This window comes from Lepisma saccharinum, chromosome 17 (genome assembly GCF_977018435.1).
Source record: "Lepisma saccharinum chromosome 17, izLepSacc3.1, whole genome shotgun sequence".
NCBI classification, from domain to species: Eukaryota; Metazoa; Arthropoda; class Insecta; order Zygentoma; family Lepismatidae; genus Lepisma; species Lepisma saccharinum.
In genome coordinates, this window is record NC_139245.1 from 22,926,375 (window position 1) to 22,951,174 (window position 24,800).

At 36.2% G+C, this 24,800-nt stretch overlaps 2 protein-coding genes across 2 annotated transcripts in view; one reads left to right on the top strand and one right to left on the bottom strand.

Moving 5' to 3' along the window:
• LOC146001599 (T-cell activation inhibitor, mitochondrial-like) overlaps positions 1 to 1,985 on the top strand; it is a 45,984-nt gene extending 43,999 nt beyond the window's left edge. The window contains exon 10 of the mRNA XM_083139118.1: positions 1,614 to 1,985. Coding sequence (XP_082995244.1) covers positions 1,614 to 1,848 — 235 coding nt within the window. The 3' untranslated portion in view covers positions 1,849 to 1,985. The remainder of the gene's footprint in view (positions 1 to 1,613) is intronic.
• Positions 1,986 to 4,300: 2,315 nt separating this feature from the next.
• On the bottom strand, positions 4,301 to 24,512 carry LOC146001228 (cyclic nucleotide-gated channel beta-1-like). The gene is made up of 16 exons (XM_083138532.1): positions 24,471 to 24,512; positions 23,337 to 23,486; positions 22,383 to 22,557; positions 21,119 to 21,252; positions 18,365 to 18,535; positions 17,532 to 17,791; positions 16,721 to 16,810; positions 15,386 to 15,573; positions 14,513 to 14,654; positions 13,807 to 13,966; positions 12,404 to 12,585; positions 9,166 to 9,329; positions 8,960 to 9,061; positions 8,184 to 8,295; positions 6,495 to 6,725; positions 4,301 to 4,823 (listed from the first exon to the last, which is right to left on the bottom strand). Exons 5-16 carry the CDS (start codon positions 18,384 to 18,386, stop codon positions 4,509 to 4,511), a joined length of 1,968 nt encoding a protein of 655 aa, XP_082994658.1. The 5' UTR covers positions 18,387 to 18,535; positions 21,119 to 21,252; positions 22,383 to 22,557; positions 23,337 to 23,486; positions 24,471 to 24,512; the 3' UTR covers positions 4,301 to 4,508.
• Between the last annotated feature and the right edge of the window lie 288 nt (positions 24,513 to 24,800).

Here is a 24,800-nt window from a genome sequence, read left to right on the forward strand (position 1 = left end):
CCATTCCTCACAAAAAGTTTGGAATATTGTTACATTAGGCACAACAAGTTTGGAATATTATTATGTTAGGCAATAGGTGATAGGCATGGTGGCTTATGTCTGCGAATAGACGAGAACGTCCACCAGACAGATACCATGTGTTGTTGCATTCCAAGGCCGTATCTATCACCTATTGTCTAATATAACAATATTACAAACTTTTTGTAAGGAGTGTATTAATGTATGTAACAAAGTAACTTTCTGTGTATTTAGACATGTACTTTTATTTGTGAAGGTAGTAACAAATTGGCAGAATTTTGCATCAAGTTACAGATTATTTTAAGAAATAATGGATTATACCAGTATGCCTACATTGGCCAATACAAGTAGAGTACTGATTAATTTTCCCCATTCCTAGCTTCATGTGCCAATGTTTTCAAGTTGAAACATATGTATTAGTTATAATTATGGCACAATTTATTCATTTTTCGTTGTTTTACAATGGTTTATCTGACGTACGAGTTCTTAGACTGGGCTTGTAATTTCCAAATGACAGTACTTACGGTTATTATGATGAATCCCCTTGAAATCCTCCTGATTGAACACACCGAACACTAATGGTAATTCCACTTTTGGAAGCAAGACTTTCCTTCTTGAGTGTGTTAAGAAACAACACCATATTTGCCTGGATCTCTTAATTGACTCAAACCGCTTCCCTTTGAGTGGCAAGTTCAATTTTGTAAATAGGTGGAAGTGTGCTGGGGCTAGATCTGGAGAATAGGAAGTTGGGGAAGCACAGGAATTTGAAATTTGGCCAGAAAATCAGTGATTTGGAATGCACGATGAGTGAGTGCGTTATCGTGGTGCAGGATCCAGTTTCTTGTCTTGCCAGAGCATTTATCCTGTATATGCATATTTGAAATGCAGAAGAGTGGTAAACTGATGTACGGAAGACCACGGAAAAGAGTCGTATCCACACTTATTAAATTGCAGTGCACTCGACTTGGATCTTCTCTCCTGGATTCTTCAACTTGTGGTTGTTTTCTATTTTCCCCCCCTACTCTGACTAATGTTGAAATTTAAAGTTGCTTTCTGTTCTGAAGTAAGAAATAGCAGTGAGTGTACTTTCTAGTAAATAAATTATTTACAACACACAAGATTGTAACCAAAATCAAAATAGCTATTAGGAGCAGCTTATTTCATTTACAGGGAGATGACTGTAGCTTACACATGGCCATAGGTAGCCAAAGGCAATAAGTCATAGTATGCCTGAAATGGACATATTGCTATTTCGGAGCCACTCTCATATCAGAATGATTACTTAATCACACTACTTTACAGCTCACATAAGCTTCCTTTATCTCTATTTCTCTCCCAGAGTTGAATTTCTTATTCTATCTTGCTTTTGAATGTTTACCTCACTGGCTGAGCACATTGTTATGGGTTTGATTCCTGGTGTGGGTACAGGTGTCCATCAAGTTCATCATCACAACAAGTCAGAAAAACTACATGAATTAAGAAAATACAAAATTAAGTTAAAATGCATATTGAATACCACCTTGCTTATTGTATTTAGATTTGCAAGTTACTTCCCTTGCTTCATTGTACTGATTTTAAATCCTTGTGTTTTCCAGTAATAAACACATAGAGAAGGAGCTCCACAAGGCAGCCATGAAAGAATTGCGACTGGTAGCTTTGCAGAAAGATGATAACATCACACCTGACTTGATGATCAGCTGCTGCAAACGTTTGCTAGCTCACAAGCAGAACCTTATCCATCTCACAGAAGGAACTCGCTTGTGGGTGACGCATTATTACTCTGTTCTCTCAGATGGGGAAATATGCATCCCATGGAGCTGGAAGATGTAGTCATAGCGATTAGTTTTGCCAAGTTTTAGTTAATATAACAGATAGGGGCAAGCTTACCCCATGGCCTTGTCTTTGTTGTTGAAATGAAGTTATTTTTGATGCTGTAAAGTTTGTTGTAAATAAATTTTTGAAATATACACAGTGTGTAAAATAGAGTTTTCCTGCTGGCGAATGATGGTGAGATTCTCTTGGGATATCAGCCAGATCAGTTCTGGATAGGCTTCTGAGTGCTGATGTTCAGTGAGTGTGATGTTAGCTCTCGAAAGTTTGGCAGCCTATCTCGAACTGACTTGGCTTGAGAGAATCTCTTCAAACACATTGTGTGCCATAAAGAAACCTTTTGAATATGCAGAAGTGTCAAGATAAATCCAGAAACGTCCCATAGAGGAAAAAGAAGTGAAATTCGGGGGAATTAATTGGTCTTAAACAAATTTACACAAAAGTAGTGAAGAGCATGCAGAATAAAATTGTTCGATCTAGGCTTCCATAACCTCGAGCCTGAACCGAAACTGACTGTGGGTACTGTTAACCTCCTCCTTGTCCATATTTCTCATAACCTCCAATGATGAAGGCCTTGGTATTGTGATGCTTCACATTTATCTTTGCCTTGACTATGCCTTACATGTAGTAGTCCAGGGAATTGCAGTTGGGGTCTGGAGATGAGCCATTAGTCAGGGGGAAGATTCCTGTAAAGCATTTCTCTGTGTTGTTTGCTTCGTGCGCTGCAGCAGAGTCCTGTTAGAACATGTCCTCCTTCCATCCATCCATCCAGGGCTTCTCACAACAATCTCCAGCACATTCATGTACCTGGAAGCGTTCACCCTCAGGTCCTTGGTGAAAAATGGAGTGTCATAGCATCACCCTCACTGCTCATGATACCCAGCACTATCGCAGAGGTAGGGAATTTGGTATACATGGTGGCAGATGCATCAGAGGCATTTTGATGATACATCTTTCTGTCCTAGAACCCATTTCTTGTTACAGGTTACTTATTTTCTGTCAACCATCCTGATTGAGCTTCTCTTTCAATTCGGCCACATATTCTGTACTTTTCTTGCAATCAGAATGCTTACTATGGGTTACCCTGTCATCAGTTACCTCCTCCTACCAACAGACGAGCCATGGAATGCTTTCTGAGGGAAATTTTTCAGCATGAAATGATTCAAGTATTGCTGCCCTCCAGTCATACTCTTAGTTATTATCTGAGCAAATCCCAGTTGTTGACAGTTTGTTGGTTTCTTCTTGAATGACCTCACCGTTCATTGCTATGGGTGGAGAATTCTGCTGGCCATCGTATCTGTAACACTGCCTTATAAAATTCCAGATTTATCTCAACTCCCCTGTAGTTCTCAGTCAGGTATTGTTAATCCTTTAGGAATAGCAAAAACAGTAATATTATGCAGTTGTTATTATTATTGTAATATTATTATTAATGAATGCCAAAAATCATGAAATTTCAAGCTGGAAATATTTGGGATTTCACAGTACTCCTTGAGTATGACTTTACATGATACATACGTATTAATGTTCTAGATGGGCAATTTCTCAGATTTCTGTAAAAAGCTCTGTGTAAACTGATAGTATCGCACTGTGGCTGTGCGGTCTAAGGTGTCATGCTTTGGGCTCCGGGTATGGTATGCGTGCAGGTTTGAGTCTTCTGGGGAAAGTGTAACAACTTTTCTCCTGAGATTTCGGCCTGTGTCTGGGACCGGTGACCACCCACCATCATGAGGAAATTGGGAAGCTACGAATGAGTAGCATAACCCGGTCATGGAAACCTACGACGACGACTGGGGGTTCATTGTGCTGACCACCACACATCACCCTGTAACTGGTTTGATGATCTCCCACCTCGGGTGAATGAGTGAGTAGAATCAGGTGCAAGTGAGGCTGGCAGTCGGTAAGTAGGCCCAGGTCTTCAATGGACCATTGCACCACAGGTTATGTTATGTAGACCGATAAGATAATACCAATTTGTTAATCAACTAAATTAATTTGTAATACTGGATAGCTACATAACAATGCAAATCCTTTCTCTGGGACTCAAATCCTTGATTTCTGCTTTACAGGCTTATTAAATTACCATTGCTCTGGATTAAGGCCTTAATATTTCACTACAAAGCTTTTTTCTGCCACGAGTTTGTTCTTTAAGTATGGTGTCTAGACAGATTTCTGTGAACGCAGGAATGTAAGTACCCCTTTATTTTATGTATACTATAATCTTATGATGCTCTTGAGCCATTGATGGAAGTGAGTGATGTACTATTTAGACTTTGTCAGGATTGGTGGGAGGGTGCTCTTTCCTATCAACCCTTATGGTGGTGATATAATTATACACGTAATGTTTGATAACAAAGGAGATGATGCTATAAATTCAGATAGTCTAGTGTCGTATTTATAATCTTTTTATTAGCTCTGCATGCTTGTTTGGATGGCAATCTGAAGGCCACATTTACTTTGTATTTATTCCATTACTTTTCATGTATGTACCTTGAGATATCCAAATTATACATGCACAAATATATATTCATGTTGACACAATAACAATTCAAAAAATATGTTTCTAAAAGGAAACTGTTACATATTACAGAGGAGAACCTAGGCTATTACACAACTTGTCTTTATCTAAAATATATTGCAGTTGCAGCACAAAAAATGCATTAAGAATGCTCAGTAGGTGATGGAGTCATTTCCCTATGCACTGTTACAGGGCACTGGAAGGTGGTGTCGAAATCTGTAACGTTTCCATTGGGATCACTGGATGGTTGCGTGGTGTCAACATGTGCTTCAAAAGTTTCGTTTATGTTGATTGAAGTGTGGACAGAACACTTTTCCTCCATGGACAATTCTTGATCAGAAATTGATGTGTCCATATCACTTTGCTCATCAAAGCTACCAATGTTCTTCTGTCTTCTCAAAGTTGCTGTGGTTCTGGTAAATGTACTCTCTGCATCAACTGTTTCCACTACAAGCAACTGCAATAGAAATTCCTTTAATAATTTGCAGAAAATAATTTATAAGTTGAATTCAGGTGTTTCTTTACTGTGGTAACTTACTAACCTGAATTCTGAGAAATGTGTGGGAAATATTGCTATCCTCTACATGCTAATTGACAAATCTTTTCATCATGGCTATTTTAAGTGCAAAGCTCACAAGAAAATGGAGGACAATGTTGGCTATCTCATACATTTCTCGACACTGTTGCAACCATGGTGGAGGCAAAAATAACTCCTCATTTTCCTTCTGTAGTTGTCATTTTTGGTATAACTTAAATTTTTGGAAGCTGAAGAGAACCTCTTCGATAGCATAGTGGTAATTGCTGTCGTCTTATAATCTAAGAGAGACTGGTTGGCTGGTTTTGATCTCTGGTTGAGGCATGCCGCACAGTGGGCCAGCCCAGATTAACCTATCTGAACCTAAAACAACCTTTGTCTAACTTTTGTGGAAGATGAAGAAGAAAAAGTGATAAGTTGAGAAACGCTCATGTTAGTTCATTTTATGAATTTTACATGCATGCTCTGTAAACTAATATTATACAGCTAAACCATAGGCGTCTCAATCATATTTTTTTATACCAAGAATATACTCTTGGACCATGTAAGATGTGCCTAGCTTGAGGAGACTAATCCAAACACAAAAGAGAGAGCAGAAACACAAGTTTTAGATCAGCACGTTTTGTACATTTAATTGTTGCTTATCACCCGATTTTTTTATGTTTATGATTTGTGATGATTGTAACAACTTGTAACAAACCCTCTCAGGATGGAACAAAACAAATTTCCGATTGCATCTGCAGCCACCCCTATTTTTCCACTGGATTTGTCTGGTTAGTGCATACACACTTGCATCGATGTGTGTATACGTACACATACATCGATTGGTGTGTATATTTGCATATACATGTCTGTCTGTCTGTTGAAGAATAAGGTTAAAAAAAAAAAAAGGTAAAGTGTTCCCCTGTGCATAGCACCATGCCATGAAGGCGTATAGGGGGTGTGGGGGTAACGCCCCACACTTTCTTGATCCGGTCGTGAGTGGGGGTGATGTGATCAGCATCACGCCCCTGACCGCCTTTACCCCCCAGGGTTTCCCCCAGGTACCCATGTTATTCGACGCTGGGTGTGCGCCGGGGCCGCTTCCACCGTTAGAAAAGTTCCCGGATTTGAACCGGCCGGGGATCGAACCCGGGACCTTGAGCATGGTAGTCAGACGCGTTACCGACTGAGCCACCGCGGCCACGTTGAAGAATAAGGTTGGAATTTAAAATTGTGGGATATGTTGATTCTCATTCAGACATTTTTTAGATACAATTATAATTATGCTAGAGGTGCAATAGCTCATTGTTCAGCTCATAAAATTATTCTTTTTTACTTCTGTTAATCAAATTCTTAGTGGGATAATATTTTTTTTAAAAAAAAACATGATATTGCAGTGAAAACTGTGAGACTTTGTAACACATCTTGTCTATGTGGATTTTTCTGTCATTTGGCATTCATACAAATGAGTTCAAAAGGCCCTATTAAAAGTTAAACAAATTTTATTCCTAAACTGCTGAGAAACATGTAACTTTGGCTACAGCTTTCAGTGAGCTGTAGGAATACAATGATTTCAAAACTAACTTGATCATAATTCATTAATGTACTCACCTCATCTTCCTGCACTGAGTCGCTCTGGCTGGAGGCGAGCAGTGAAGTGAAAGAGTTCCTGTGTGACAGGTGGGCCGGGACTCCTAACCAAGGTGATGATGATGCTACGCTGGGTGTTAACATTCCTGAGGTGGAGTAAGGAGAAAACAGCTGAGATGCGTTGGTTGCTTGAGATGGAGGCCGTGACCCATACTTCAGCAGTTTGGCTGCCATTGAGTCTGGAGGGACAACCTTAAAGAATAGCATTACGCAACTGGCATTACAATAGTTACCTGAAATTCATTCAAATTGGTTTTTATGTTGAAAACTTCTTGGGTTTTTGGACAAATACACCAGGTCATTTATCTGAGCTGTCTGACTCAATCCAGGAGAAAAATGAACTGGAGAATTCTGCATGGAAATTTCCACAATATGGTCCAGTGTTGATTAAGAACCTGTACATTTCAGTGTACTTTGTAACATTAAATACATTGAGGTATTCAGTAGCATTTCCTGAAATTTCATACAGCAGTATATGACACATTTTTTACTTGTCAGAATTTTATTTTCTATACAATGCACTATTTCAGTACATAGTACATTGAGAAAGATATACGTATTATCGCAAAAATCTACCATTTTCCACTTATTTATTGCTTTACTTCATTTTACATTTTTCATTTTGTGGTATTATAAACATGCTTTTCTATGTTTTTTGCCATCATTGTGTGATAAAATGGCATCTTTTAACAATTTATTTATTAATTGATTTGGTGTTTTATGCACAGTAAGGCTAAGTAGGATCCAAACCACTATATGTCTCCACCGGGTATCGAACCTGGGACCCCTTGATTACAAGGTGACGACGCTACCACTGTGCTATTGGTGAGGATTTTTATCAATTTATGAATTATTGAATCTAAAAGATCTCCTGTGTAGTCAAATATTTAGTCCACTTTGGTGCCAGCAGTCCTGGGTTCATTTCCTGACGGGAGCTTCCAAAATTCCAGAATTGACCCAGCATTGTTAGGAGAATGGGGGAGCTACTTGATAAGAGGAAGTTGTGTTCCAGTCTTGCAAGCCAGAAAACAGTGGTGCTGGAACTCAATGTGCTGACCATGCATTTACCCACTTAAAAACCACTTGGCTGGCATTGAGGGCTGTTGCACCACAGAGAGAGAGTTGAATCTAAAAGTTGCACATACTACATACTACACCCTGGAACTGTATTTTTTGTAGGCCAACAAGACACTTGTTCCTCAACTCACAGTTATGATAATCCTCTATACGGTTGTGTGTTATTCTGTGCATTGTTCTTGTGTGCCAAGTGCCCCTTTACAGCCTCTGTTTGTATCAGCGACCCAGTGATTTTAGTTTGATGTTTTGAAATTTGTTCTTAATATGGATATCAGATTTTTATCAGTGTGGTACTGATTGAAGTTTCTCGCTATTATTTTTTCCTGATAAGGATTTCATAATATGTTTTTTTTTAAATTCACTATATTAGTTGTGCTCTTGCTAAGGGGCTTATGTGCTTGTAATGGAAGAAGGTGGCAAATAGCCTGAGTGCTGATACACCATCACATTTTTTATTAAACAAACAAACAATTAAAGTTACAAAAATATAGTTTTATTTTCACACATTAAACTATTATATATTTGGTAAAATAATGAAGTTTTGGAGAATTAATGTATTTTTGTATAAATTACCTGCATGACAGTTTTAACAAGACGTGGGGTGCCTTCTTTATTGCCAATAATGATTTCTGAACTTTCTCTCTCCCTCTGTCTTTCTCTATCTGCATTCTGTCGCATGAGACGCCTGGAAAAGACAAAAGTTAATACTGTAGAAAAAAACGTAATGTTAAACGCAAGTCAAGTGTTGTAATTAGGATTCATCAAATATAGATACTATTGTATTACTGTTGATTAATTGCTATCAGTGGTATTACCAAGGAGTATCCATTGAATATTACCGTAACCAACCCTTCTGGAAGTAATACGAGGGTGGTTTTATATGTATGGTAAACAGAAAGGGAAATAAGAATAAATTTAAGTCACTTCTTTCAACATTATTTCCTTCAACTCAACACACTTTGCCTCACAATGTTCTAATGCTATTACACAATTTATACAAGTATAAAACATTTTGTCGAGATTGCAAGATAATTGTTCACAGCATGTACGATTCACTATTCCCAGAGCTTTTTCTGGAGATTTGGGAATATATGGAAAAGTCTAAGGGGGCTAAATCTGGTGAGTAAGTTGAATGTTTTAATGTTTCCAAAATCACAAGAGAAAACTGATTATTTTCATGTAATTGTGCATTTTCCTGCAATTTTCGGAATGCTTTCTAACTATTCAGACTTTACATATTAGTAAGGGTATTGGATTAATAATATTACAATAGATAGTGAAAATGTTCCATCTTTTCTAAGTGTCACTTATTGTTATTTAATGTAACAGCAATTGTACAATACTCTTACCTTGCTTTTTTCCTGAGAATCTCCTGTGCATCAGGATAATGTTTTATGGCTTCATTCAAATCTGCTTTGTTAAGCACAAACAAATTAGAAAAACCATGGGACCTGAAATTAAATTTTAAAGAAATGTTAATCAGTTTCTTCTTAATTCAAGTTTCATCAAATAGCAAATTTGCAAATTCTTCACATCTTCCATTTTGTAAGCTTACCTAACATCGGCTGTTCTTCGGTTTCCACCTCCCATGGCCAGCAAGCTAATTTCTCCAAATACAGAACCCTCTGTCAGTGTTGCCAGGACTTCTTCCCCATCCTCTCCTCCAACCACTTGAACTTGGCCTGTTTTCACAATGTACATTTCTTTTCCTACCTCACCCTGGATGGGAACACAAAAACCATAGTCAGTGAACAAATTACACTTAACACTGAATGAGTAATTAAGATAGACACGTAGAACTAATTGAGTACATTTCATATAATCTCTTTTAATAGCTATCATATTTTTTGTATATCACATTTTCCATTAGGTAGTTTAAGATAAACAATTCACATGTTTCCCTATACATTTTTATAAGAGATAGAATAAGAAAATTGGAACAATCAATTTACATATGTTTATCAGATAGCATTGCAATTTTGATAGTGGGTAGTGAACTATGAAACATGAGTGAATCTATTCTACACAACCTATTCATTGTTCCATTTAAAATTTGTAAGAGTCTACAATTTCAATGTCCTTCTGGCACCTTCTTCAGGCATGTACTGGTTAGTTGCAGACGACGTGGTTCTTCTTTCTCCTACTGATGGGTTTGATGTAGCTAGCAGATGCAAGTTTGTCTCTTTCATGCCATAGTGAATGTAGTTGTGACATACTCCCTCTGTCCCATAATTATAGTCCGGTATGCCAAAATGGTAGTACAGAAATGACAGACGAAGAGGCAGATGGAAAGCACAATTTGTACTGATCCTTGAGTAATAAAGTTGTATGACTCATTCCCTTGTTTCATGTTCTTCTTCTGTATACACCAATGTCACAGTTTGAATATCTGCCAATTATTATGAGACAACAAACAAAGGTGTACCAGACAGTAATTATGGGACAGAGGGAGTACATGTGTACTTACGTATGTAGTAGTGCACACTGCCTCGAAGTGCAAGTGTCTGAAAGGCATGTGTGCTAAAGTGGAGCAATACTAATGATTACATGAGATTGTAATGTCATAAAATAATGTTTTGAAGGGCTATGTGAAGCATGTGATGTTGCTGCATTAACTCGCACACAGGCGTAGGTGTCCTCTGAGACAAGGAAACCATTCATGACACACAGCACCCAGGATAACTATTCTGCATGGCAATGCACGGTGTCACACTACTGACTCTGGCATTGTCACTAGAAGAGGAGATACTGGAACACTCTCCATACTCCCTTGATATGAGCCCTTTTCTTCACCAAGGTGTAGATTCATTGTGAGGAAAGTGTTACCATACTAGATTATCGTTTCTGTAGGGTACACTGCAGGACTGTGTCCGAAGGCAATAGACATGCTGGGAGAATAAGTTTCTTTGGTTTTCGTGGTATTCATTTGATTGATTGATTTGGTTTATTTTACTTTGCTTTCCTGCCACTTTTGGCTAATTGTGAAGATGATGATGAGTCATGATATGATGAAATTGATGAAGGGACACTCACAAGGAACACCCATGCCCAGGCCGGAACCCCTGACACCGTAGCATGCTGTGCTACCTAGTCATGTGAAAACTGTAGATCTGTTGCCAGTATTTTTTATTCAACTTTAGAAAATCAAGTGAGGAATACCTGGCATGTAATGTGTTATTAGTTCACCCATTTTTCTGCCATTTACTGTCGAATTAAAGATGATAGATACTAGAGTTTGGACTGCAATTAAAAATTAACCAGTTTCATCAAAATTTAGCTTATTCAATTCTGCGTTAATCTATGCTAGTCAAAAAAAAATTCGAGTATGCCTTCTGTTTTTATCGCCGAGAGAAGAAAAAAAGCATTTTGTTTAGTTTTGCAAAGGATCGCCCTCTTTGAAATTCTATAAATAAAAAATGGGTGGGGTGGTCTGATCGTGAAGAAATTTTAGTATGGTGCAGGCAGAAAGGTTTTAAACACAGTTCATAATTTTCACATTTAAAAAAAAAAATGTCAGAGAACCATTTTTTTTCTTTCAATTTTGCGAAACAACTTTTTCGTAATATTGGGTTGTCCTACAAATACAATATTGGTATTGATTTGAAGCTCTTTTCATCTGTTTTTAAAATCCATTTCCATTATCAATTCATACTGCAAAACCGATTGTATACAGATTTTTATTCAACAGGGTAAAGATGAACGTGGCAACACCGTACACACTGATTCGGAGTGACCGCCCACAGATTTCACGGTTCAACGAGCATCACATGTGTGCGGCAATGCCACATTCTATGCACAGGTTTACTCCGTTGTATAAAAATCTGTATAAAATCGGTTTCTCAATGTGAATTGACAATGATAATGGATTTTGAAAACAGATGCAAAGAGCTTCAAAACAAGACCAATATTGCATTTCTAAGACTACCCAATACCAAGAAAAAGTTGTTTCGCAAATGTAAAAAGAACGGTTTTTTTGACAAATTTTTAAAAACTGAAAATTATGAATTGTGTTTAAAGCCTTTCTGCCTGCACCATACTAAAATTTCTTCAACTGTTTTTTTTTTTATTTTATAATTTCAAATTGCAATAAATTCATTTGCAATACTCCAAAAAACCAGCATTTTCTTTCTTCCCATGGCAATAAAAAGTAGAAGGCACACTAAAAAAAAAAAGGTTTAGCATAGTTTAACGCAAAATTGAATAAGCTAAATTTTGATGTAACTCGTTCTTATGTAGGTCTACTGGTTAATTTTTAATTGGAGTCCAAACTTTAGTATCTATAATTTTTTTATCTGACAGTAAAACCTTCACAAGGTTTTCGAAAACTGTAAATACATTTTGTACACCCCCCCCCCCCTTCCCAAGGCACCAGAGCCCAGATTATTTTACAAATGAAAGTGTTGATTGTCTGGAAGGATGAAAATTAAGCACATGACAAGCTACAAAATTGTGACATGTACTCCCATTTTTTTCAAAATCCTTGACATGCTGTTGAATGTCTACATCATCCTTGAGGTGTAGCGTTGACATCCTGTAATCAAAGATTTCAGTGTTTGATTTCTGATCAGTAAGTAATTTACTATTTGGATCCACTCATGGTTCACCCAAACTACATATAATGTGTACATTACATATGTGTAAACTACATATAACCTGAAATAAACTCCACCAATATTTAGGCATCACAGAGACCATCAAATCATCTTTCTTAATATGAAACAAGAACTATATTTCATAATAATGAAGTTGTTTTTACATACAAAGAAAAAATGTCTTAGTATGTGCATACGTACCTTTCGACAGATATAATCACGTGGCAAATATAGAACTGGCCTAAGTTTCAGAACAAGGTCCCGAAGAAGTGTTTGGTCACAGTCATGGAAAAGTTGAACTTTGCTTAAAGTTTGTATGTGTACATTGATTGCTACATCTGTCTTCATTTTCTTTGGAAGTGTATCAAGGATCTTGCTCTCATCTGGAATAGGAATTTCATGAATTTTTCAACGTATACTTGCTATATTTCACTTATAATACTGAAATACTGACAAGGAAAATAAGTTAAAGCAATCGATGGTGACAAAACAAGTTTATTGAGTATTCTTATTGGCGATGGAACTGGAAATATGAAAGAAAATTATTTAAATGGAAATAATTTAAGTCCTCATCTTTTCTTAACATGCTGGTATGTAACTACATAGCTCAATATATTCTTTGCATTGTTTATAGCCAGCAATGATACACAGTTTCATGCTCCAACTGATTTTATCATCAGTCTCTGCCTCATTGTAAACATTCGTTGGGATGTTGAGGGTTGCAGTCTTGTATTTTCAATCCTGCATCTTCTCATCATCATTGTAAATGTCAAATGCAAATACAATAATATAAATACAGGAAAAAATATTAATACTGTTCTACGTAGTACATGGTGCAAATAGTGGGCCTCCCTAATGGCGCAGTGGTAGCATCGTCGCCTTGTAATCAAGGGGTCCCGGGTTCGATACCCAGTGGAGGCACTTGGTACAGTTGTTCGGATTTCACTTTAAACTGTAGGTCCAGTCCCGATTAGCCTTACTGTGCATAAAGTGGACTTAAAACACCAAATCAATAACAATAACAATGGTGCAAATAGTATTAGGTTGGCCGTCTCTTTTATGTTCCCAGTAATTTCATTAGGTAGTAGAAACAGGAAACGCAGGTTAAAAATGGGAAGTCCTTTCAACTACACTTGTAGGCAGAATTATAAAGTAGCAGAAGACAATTTTTTCATTTGCTTTCACATTGTACTTTCCTACCTCTAGGCTCATTGTGATAACTCCTGAATGACATTGCTCTGAAGCCATTTTTAATTTTGGAATGTTTAATTTTCTGCTGCTGTATTGATGCAGATATCTCCATTGTTCCCCCTGACTTCTTGTCTTAAAGGTCAATGAAAGTAAGAAGATAAGACAGACTGGCAAATTGGAGAGTGGTGGTGAGATTAATTATGTAATATTTCCTGCATATGATTTGGTACATAACATACCATCCTACATGATGGACTGGTTAGTGCAACTCCTTATGTATCTGGGTGTCCCAAGGTTTGAATCCTGGGTGAGGCGTGAATGTTTTATTGTGTTTGTACCATTATCTGTTTCCTATGGTTAACCTAGAGAGGTAGGAAAAAAATATATGTACATATAAAACAAATTGTACGTACTAAGTGTGTGTTGCTGCTCCCAGGTAAAGGTGAACCAAAGTTTAACTCTTTCTTGCAGTTCTTTAGGTAAGTTTAGTCTTCTCATGTATTGAAGAGTTTGATCCAGTAGTTTCCTGTATTCTGTCTGCTGATGGGTTGCTGTAGCCACTATGTCCCTTATCTAGCAGAAATGAAGAAGTATGTACCTTTAGTTACTTGTGCGTATCTCAGAATAAGTATGAATGTATCCATCAATTTTAGCGATAATAAACTATAGAGTTTTAACCATACTAATAAATGCATGTACAAGAATACCAGAATGTAGAAAAACTTACAACCAACAGTGAATTGTTAATGAATTTTTCTTTGTTTTCCTTAACTAGCTAATACAGGCTTACAAAATATTATATATAGATCAAAGATACAAATACAGAAATTCAGGTAAATAACATTTATATTTCAAATCAGATAAGATAATTGTTGGTACGTTACTAACCAAAAAATTAACTTGAATACCTTTATTATGTAATTACAACATTAATATAGGTTGGCAGGACTCCTGAACTTAATTTTAATTTTAGATATTAAGATTACGGGTTGCCTGTCTTTTAAGCTGCCCCTGTATCAATGAAAATTTTAGAGAAAGAGTGCATTATGGTTTTAAAGCTTGTTTATTCCGCTCAGAAATATTTCTTAAAATGTCACAATAATATAAAGGCATACATACCTGTCCAATGAGAAGTGCAAACACAAATACTCCCATCAACCAACTCCATGTCATAAACAAATATTCCAATTCGTTCTCAGGCTTTGGATTCTTTCCAATAGATGTGGCTGTCTTTGTGGCAAAGTAAAAGCAACGAATATATCTGAAAGTTGGGGAAATGGAATTAGCGTATATTAATGTACCTCAGTGAACATAAAAAACTGATTATGTATAATGTCAAACCTTGAAAAATGAAAGAATGTTCAAATAAGAAAAGAAATGTTCTGCAACATTGAAACTGTATTCAAGCCAGGACTCCATCATAAAAACTTTGATCTTTGTATGTTGCTTAAATACAATGGGTTACTAGTAAACAACTGACGTACTCCAACACAAGGTATATTATAACTGTATTGAACAAATAAAATGCAGTTTTGGGTATATTTTTCCCATTTTTTCTCAAGTTCTCTACTTATATTGTTCTTCAAAATTCACACTAACCTGCGTTTCTTACTTCATAATGCAATTGAAGTTCCTTACAATAATATTTAAATTCTTGTATCTTCCACAAGTGTACCATATTCACACCCATAACAGTCATTGGAATTTAATAACTCTAATAGTAATATTCACTGTTAGTTTTAACTACTTGCTTTCAAGTACCTCCCCAATTGTCTTCACAATGTTGGGCCAACACCAAAATTTTGGAGTTTCCACTGGAGATCAAATCCAGAACTGCTTGAACCAAAGGTAAGAATGCTAAGCATTTGTCTTCATGGAAGTTCATTTATAAAAAAATGATATACAAAATGATATATTGAAATATTATTTAAGTAAATTGAGTACACCTACTTACTTTATATTTTCCTTTTGTAGCTGAAACTTGATACTTACGCATTACCTTTCCCATTGTAAACCCAACCATTACTGCCAAGTCCTTCCCAAGCAGAAAAGCTGTAGTATGCACATGCATTGAGATGTACTAGATATAGCATGTAAGTTAAAGTCCGAGCCACTCGGACCACATGTGGAGATGCAAGGACACTATCAAAGCGATGATAGAACTCCCAAAATGTCTGAATCTGAAATTAAATTGTTAATATGTAGTATAATATGTTATGAGTTTTTTTTAACACGCGATTGCTCATGCCATTAGAATCGAACAATCCAGAATATATGGTTATATATATCTTGATCGTTCTTGAGGGCATGGAGTTGATGTGCTGGCAATTCCTTCTACTATATCTGGCATTTATAATGGAAACAAAGATTCCTAGTTGGAGCAAGCATGTTTCTAGCAGTATCAGTCAAAGTAATATTTTTGCTACATGCTTTCTAGTGACACAGGTCCTTTTGTTACATATTATGCTGTACTGATTTGAGGTTTCTTGCAGCCATAAATTTGTAGTTGTCCCTCAGGTTGAGAGACAGAGCACTAAAGAGTTTTTAATTGTAGCAAATGATTCTAAGGATTTAAAAAAAAACTATTTTCCAAAACTTTATTTTTATTTATTTGGTTCACGTCATCATATTATTGTAGAAAATATTATACAAAATACACATGATGTTTGTACTTTTTTCAAACATAACAAATTATGCAAACGTGCTGTGTATAATTCTTCTTGTATGTGTGTATTGCTTGCAATGTAGAACTTTTCTTTTAATTCACAGTTGTTACAAGCAAGTTTTGATGTTCTGGGAGATTATTACTTGCTTGTAACAACTGCAAATTAAAAGAAAAGTGTTCTGTATGCTAAATACATTTGTTTATCCAAATATAAACTAATAAACACCAGAATAAAGTTTGTTTGAAAAATCTAACACCCAAGTCGCCATGTGACAACCACAGGCAACCAGGTTAATATTTTAAATTTACTGTCTTCCTTTGAATAGCAACAACTACAAAGCTTTTTTGATGGTTATTTTTATGAATTGTATTTATCAACATATTATGTTGCTCTTGTGCTACATAAGTTGTTTCTGAACAAACTTGTAGGTAAACGAACATCTATATTACATACATTACTGAAGTTGCTTCGTTCTTATTGTGTGTCCAATGCTAATGTCAAAGTTGAATAAGAGGATGCAGATATTTTATTCATTATTATCTACGCTTCACCATCATATTTCATTTGTTCTCCCCTCAACCCTCATGCAACCAATTAATGCATTACTTACAAACCCCAAGCTTATAAGAGAAATACCCATCACAAATACATTATTTCTTACCTTTAACAGTCTAGGCAAACGAAATATAGGTTTGACTTCGCCATATTTCAAGTACAACAAATCAAGAGGTGCAAGTGACAGCACATCCATCTGTGAAAAGAAAGCAGATACAGTAGAAGCCCAATTTTATGTTCTCCACTTTTATATTTTCCCAAATTACACATTCACCCTTCATGGTCCTAATAGAGAAAAATACTATAAAATTATCACTGATGGTAAATTTCATAGTGGTACCTTTATCGGTAACTCTTAAAATTTTATATCGGGCATCTTGTGGATCAATACTCTACTGATATGATATAAAAGAGAACATTCTTTGAAGAACTTTAGTGGTTCATTATGTCTTTAATTATTGTATGCAAGTAGGTGAGTAGAATATATTTGTCTTACAACAGAAAACTGCATATTTAGAATGTTGTTCTACAAAATCTGGGTAAATTTTATATATACGAAAGAGAACAGAATTGTCCACTTCATTACAGGCTATTTGCAGAACAATTACCAGATTATTACATTTTTTAGTAATTTTGTAGTGATTTTAATTATCACAATTAGTAATTTTATCAGTATTCCAATATGCTATATCAGCAGGTACCAATGGAGTACTGATTAATTTATCCCATCCTTACTATATACTTTTCCCTAATTCTACAATTTTTGAAGACGTAAACTTAATGTGGCACTCCAACAGTCAGTTTGGTTTTATGAGTCCATTGTATAATCAACGTTCTTGAGCTCCATTTCCAAACATGTAATCTACTGATATACCTGAATGAGTACAATAGAGATTCTTGGACAATTAAGCACATACCTTGAACTGTAACTTCATAAAGTAGGTCTTCCTCGTCTCTTTTAAATCGTGTACCCAGAATCCATTGGCTAGGAACATGACTCTATGCTTAAATAGTAAAATATCAAGGATGTAGATGACATCTGCTGTGTAGTCTAAAGTCATCCAATGTAGTGTATTTTCTGATGTTTGATATGGGAACACAGTCCTCAGTGGAATTACCCAGCAGTTATACATGTAGCAAATGGTAACAATAAACAACCAAATGATGTACAAAGTACCTGCAAAATACAGAGAAAAAGAAACATAAATTCACAAATATAAACATTCCAAAAGATCATGGAACAGGAGCTAGGAATTGTAATGAGTTTAGTCATTATAATGTAAATAATTGTTACTGGATTCCTTACTGACATCCTCACATGAAAATTCTCTTTGAAAAACATGGAGAAATAGATTTTCGTGCACAGTATGTAAGGTGATCAAAAGATAAAATATCTGTGCAAACAGAATGAAATATTGAATCTTTAGTGTTTTACTCTGATATTATGTGCTTTTGACACAAATCAGCCTTTTGGCTCACAAAAATTACAGAGAAGACAAGTGACATATGAATGGATTTAAATTAGCCTCTTTTCTTTTACAATAATTCATAGGCAGCACTAGGGTTCGTAAGAGATTAGTTTATCCAATAGCTTGCTCTATAATCAAGCAATTAGCTTTGCTTAATATTTATTGATTCAAGTTTAAAACATTTTGAGGGAGGCAGCATTAACCATTACATTATTGTAGAGGCCTCTTATAGCAGTTAGAGTATTCAGTTACACTGGAAATATGATAATATGAATACTTACTTTGTGGATCTAATACTCGCATGCAGCTGAAACCCTTAATGCAAGATGACAGCCACCTATACAATGGAGCAATCAAACTAAAAAACTGGGCTGTTCTGGATTCTCTTGATTCTGTGCTGGATGACTGGAATCTGCTGAAGAGTGGTGGAGGACAGAGGCCGGAAGCGTCCCCTAAAAAAATGTATGTACTTTATTGCTTCTGTCGTCGTAATTTTTATTACAAATGTCATCACAAAGGAAGGAAACAGGCACGGCTCGTGCATTATTTACCCGGGGGTTCACTGAAGTCATGTGACATATATTCAGTTTCCGCAAAATAAACTTCCTTCGCCTAACAAAAGGATGGGGGGCGGGCTTAAAAGATTTGTCCAGAATTTTTTTTTATATAGGAGTATAAGGTTTTGTATTAGGGGTGTGCGAATAAATTTAGGGCTGAAACTACAATAAATTGTGCCTTTATGAAAAAAGTTGAGTTTTGTTGGAATGGACGTCCTCAAGTAGGGGCAAGTAATATATTTTTTCCTCAGGAGGAGCAAAAAACACTCCTTCAGTCTGAAGTTACTGCAACGCTTTTATAATAATTACCAAAAATTACTGTGACTGAAATTAAATTATATGCGTGTAATATATAATTTTTGGTTTACATTCAATTTCCATGAGGGGCTGCCCCCTTTTCCCCTTCCGGACGTCCATGCCGACTAATCAAAACTGGTCCTACATTTATTAAAGGGAAATGGCAACTAATGGCATGTGCATACTAGAAATCGAACCTGAGACCCTTTCATTGATACAAGATAACTTTGTTCAAATTTGGGGCTGGTCGACCAGCACACGCTTTTTTTCAGTGGACAAGGAAGTTCGTTTACGTTAATTACGTGCATTTCTATCGGTCATTTCTTACCTGTGCGGACAGCACCGCCTACACTGCATCATGTGACATAACCTAGGTAAAGTCCATCCCTCGCTTCACTCGCAGCATCACTTAATACTTTCCAACAAGTATCCAAGCACTTCAAAAACTAACAAACTTGAGACGATTGACACCGAGCGACAGCGAGTCACGTCTTCGCGCCATTCTTTCTCTTTCGCGAACCCGAAGTGTTTCCACCTTTAAGGAAAAACCTCTGAATGCATGCACGAGCTATTTTGGTAATGTATCTCCTTTATTTTAATTCATCGCATCTAATTCCAGCTTTTATTTGTTTCCACTCATCCATCTCTGCCACAATTTTGCATTTATTCCAAGAAGTTCAGTACAAAAATGATACAAAGAGAATATTGAATATGTAATGTGTGCGCTTCAAACTTGAACTGCACACAGCAACACTGGAAGGGAGGAAGCAGCGAGATCGGAGCCTTGTCCCGCGCCTTCTGCAAGAGAACGAACTGCGCATGACCGTTGGGTTGAACATAGGTTCTGCAAATCTCACCTCCCATGTATTTTGTCCTATACCCTCCTCGCGCTTCTGCTCCCGCACGAAGCTTTCACAATGGCAAGAGCTGTCCTGTGGGGGTTCAACTGAGGGTCTGTATCAGGGCGGCCGAATCGCGGTTTCTTCTTCTCAGCAAAAGAGTTCACCGTATTACGGGCACAAATACATGACTTATTGTGTAGAATTTTTAGCGAAATAATGTGAAAATGTAAAGACATTGTTTATTGTTCATTCTCGAGGTGATTATCGTATATTACTGGGGGTTCACTGATCCTGTGCGCTATAGGGCCAACCGCGCCTGGAAGGAAAGTAACTCACTCATACTATTCATTACTCTGTTTTGATACATTTGATTTGAAGAAGGATTTATGTATCGTATTTGACGGCATATAAGATGCACCTTTTTTCCTTTAAAAAATAGATCTGAAAAACAGGGTGCCTCTCATACCCTGATACTAAATTTTTATTACCTTCATTTCTGGAAATTTTCTGAGTTAATTTTCTGTTCTGAGTTAGACGATTTCTTTCTTGTGGTGTGTGATCAAGAAGATTAAAATGTATTCTTTCCTAGTTAGATTACGAAAGTTATGTATTGAAAGTAGACCTACATATTACCTTATATTTGAATTACTGTAAATTAATTATAAATTCAGTGATGAAGCTTTTTCCTCAAAAATGTGTACACCAGCAAATACGATATATTTCATTCATATCACAAACATACTTAATTCTGTGGGAAGAATATTCCAATTAATATGAAAAATCCAGTCAAGACTCGTTTTTGAAATGGTAGACTATGTCTTTGTAATTTAATTTTTTTTTTTAAATTTCCTGCCATGTGCAATTCCCGACAATTCATATTTCCAGGCATGAGGGGCGATTGTTTCCTCAGTGTGTCAACTCCCATCACAGTTTTATTAATATTTTCTACATCTTTTTCAAGAATCTCCAATTGCCCTCATGTTATTGCATTAGCATTAAAAATTTGGTCCACAGCATGAACTGAATCTGCAATCACTTCTTTTCTACTCAAACTTATTATAATATACATAAACCATTTCATTCAATGTGGAAATATAATAGGTTGCAGCCTAAGATTCTCAATTGGCTTCAGTGTTGACAATAGACACCTTGTTTCTAACTTAGAACATTCTCTTAAATTTGAAATACAAATTTCCATTGCAACAGCACATTCTCTTAAATTTGAAATACAAATTTCCATTGCAACAGAACATTCTCTTAAATTTGAAATACAAATTTCCATTGCAACTTGAATGTGCAGAGAATTTTTAAATATCACAGAAAGAAGTCTGAGTTTTACCTCTTTCACTGCTGGCTGTGGAGGGAGTTGGTGGCTGCTCAAGGCGTTTCCGCACTCTCTGTGCTCTCTCAGAGAATGCCTGAACAAGATGGCGAATCCTTTGGTGAATGAACTGCTCCCGCTCTGTATGAAGTCTAAATAAACATACAGATAGATTTATAATTTATCAATTATCTATTTACAGTGCTACTAAGTAATTAATAGTACTGTAATACAGAAACCAAGCATCTTATATTCTTGATTATTACTTAATTAAATAATTGGAGTTCATGCATATTTTTTGCATACAAATTTAATTTTTCCCTATGTTCAATATTTATATTCCTGGTAGAGGCATATTTGGACAATGGTTCAGATACCACTTTTAACTGTAGGTCCAGTCAAGGGTAGCCTATCTGAGCATAAAATAATACTTGAAACAAAACTTTCTTGTATATTACAACACTACATGCATGACCAGAACTGATGTAGAATATAATTTTGTTACTCATAATCACTTATATAGATTCTAAAATGTTAATGGAATCCAATTGTATTAGTTCAGAGTGTCTACCAAAGTCATTTTTGACATTTCAGCAAAAATGCAGACTCGACCTGGACTAACCTAGGTCTCTGGCAGAGACAGGTTAAACTGCAAAACCAGGGCTAGCTCAGTTGGTAGAGAAATAGCATGGTATGCAAGAGAGATGGGTTCGAGTCCTCGTCGAGCCTACATTTTTTGTTGAAATTCCTACATAGTATATCTTCCGTATGTGTCAGATAGTAAGTTAATTTCCAACTCTATGCTGGGAGAAACTAGACACTGTTGATGTCAACAGTATTTCAAAAGCAACAGATTCTTTGTGGTAGCATTAACAGAGATAATTCCATGCAGGTAAAACAGAAACAGTAAAAGATCGCCTGAAACTAGGGTAGAATATTAATTAAACTGGCAATTAGTTTTTAGAGCATAGTATGCCATAGAGTCAGGTTTGAGTTCTGGTCGAGCCTGCATTTTTTTGCTGAAAGTTCTACATTGTGTATTTTCTCTTTTCACATACAATGAAGTCATAGAGCTTCATTGTAGAGAATGGTCCTTCCTGGGACTAAGGAGATCTGTGAATTCTCTATACATATTACAATTTTGATTTTAGTTGACTTAAAAAAATTATAGATAAATGGAATTTTTGTTAGAAATGTATTCAAGTAATTGCAATTACTGATAAGGTTACCAACTATTAGAGTCAGTATACATTTAATTTTGTCATTATGTTAATATACTTGCATTGAGCTTTCTTCACTGATGCTTCTGCATATTGTTCTGACGTTACAGTGCTGACGGTGGTTTTGTTGGTTTCTGTCCAGATCCTCCACAGAAATTGTTGGAACCAGAAGAGGAATCCCTTGGCAGTGGTTCTGACAAGAAGTTGTCACATTTCTTGACCTTTGCTGGCGAAGTTCTGGAAATAAGCAAAACAAAGAAAACAAACTTTGATTGTATTCCTTTGCTTTAGTATCCAGTTTCTACCACCTTGTTATCATAACATTTCCAATATTTCTGTGCAAATATTACTACTATTAGTATTTTTGATTTAGTTTATCTTGAATTTGCATTGTTATTGATGTGTGGTGTATTGTCATCTTCACATGGTTGTAAAACAGAAAATGACTTACTTCTTACATTAAAAATCACAAAAGTTAATTATTTTCCTTATACCACAAACTTTGAAAATTACATCTACTTCTCAGTACAGCATGCACACACGAAATATGCTTCAGTCTTCCATATTATATCCTTCTTTTGATTCTCTAGAGTCAATATGAATAAGCACATGATTGATATCACCTGCAATTCATTAATGCTATTGAATAATCAAATAAACTGATGGCGAAATTTGAGTGTTGAATAATCATATGCAGTTTGTATAATTTGTTAACTTTTTTGAATAAACAACAATAACTAGACGTTCTCGTAATTACTATTTTCTACCAACCTTTTGACTATAGGGAAGCATGAGGATTATAGCTCCTCCCTTCAAGAGTGTTTTTTTTTTTTTGTGAAAATTTAGAAAATAAATGATAGGTTATTCTGTACTTCCTCAAAGCTAATGAAATTTCTGCAGCTGAACCCTATATGTCTACACAAAATTCCTGTGCGATTTTTGAGTATTTGAAAAATTTGATTAAAATACTTTTGTTTACCAAGAGAAACATTTTGGAGGGTATTTTTTCATCTTACCTTTGAAGAAGTCAAGTGGCTTACTGCAGGTTTTCTCACCCAAAAAGGAGCCAAGGCTCTTGATACGTTTCAAGACCTTGTGCTTTTCCTGTCCAGAGGAAGACTGGCTGTTGCTACTATGTTTTCCTCCTAGACTCGAAATAGATGTATCTGAAAATGTACAAAGCATATATACACTTTACTGTATATGCAGTGGAATCCCGATTATAAGTTCCTGGATTTTACGTTTTCACGCATTCTACATTCAACCTTGTGGGTCCAAACATATCAAAACTTTTACAAAATTTTCCCTGTTACAAAATTTTCCCGCATTTTTACAATGAAATATACAGGTTTTTTTAATTGTAGGGCTCGGGTGTAATACATGGTAAGTGACATTTTGGTCATTTTGAGTTCATTAAGAAAAAAGGTTATTAGAAGCTATACTGTAGATAAATTGTTTTCCTGTTGTGTTTACCAATTTCATAAGACTTCACTGAGTCCAATGCAAATTGTATAACATGGCAATTTCACTCGAAAATTGAAGGATGGCACATTTTACTTTGTAACTCAAAATGACCAAAATGTCACTTACCATGTTTTACACCCGAGCCCTTCAATTAAAAGAAACGTTTGCAGTTAGTGTCAATAAAGTCAATGATTTTAGCAGAGGCGTGGCATGCATGTTACCACTGTTACCGAAGGTAACAACAAAATATAAAGAATTGAAGAACCTGTCTTAAAATATTATTACATACGTAAACTGGTAATAATGTCGTAAAGTAAATATTGCAGACTGACATTTTTTCTGACACCGGCAAAAGCAAGGAGGAGGACTGTTCCGGTACCCTCCTGAGGCAACATGAGGAAAGGGCCGTGAGCCCACCCAAGGAAGACTTTGCGTCATGGCAAAGACTGTTACGGCGGGAGGAGGAGGTGGGTTATTGCCATGCCTGTTTAGCCACCACAGTTGCTGGTGATCCTTACTGGATACAGTGTTGCCATCAGTGGCGAAGCATCCTATGAGGCCAGGAGGCCGGGCCTACCCACGCCATTACTCTTTTAAAAGTGTATTTACTTATTTCGTCAAAACACATGTAATTCAATGGAAAAGTTTGGATTTTTCATTTATGATAATTACAAAAAAATTCTAACCCTGTCCAGTATACGAACTTTCCACGGAGTGAGGCACATTTGCTGGGGCCTCTTCTCTTCACATTCTGTCGTATGGTCGTATATGCGGGAAGCCTAATCTTACGAGTACTGTATGTATGCTTATAACGTGCTCCTGAGGCCGGTCTCTCGGTGTTACCCACTAGGACGAACAGAATATCAGCAACACTGCATTTCCGCCAGGGTTGGAAATGGACATTTCCACTTTGACATGAAAAACGTTTTAAATCCATTCATTTTACAGATAATGACACAAAAATGAGATGTGCAAAATATCTCGGCGATATTTGTTTCGGTTCTCGAGAAACACGC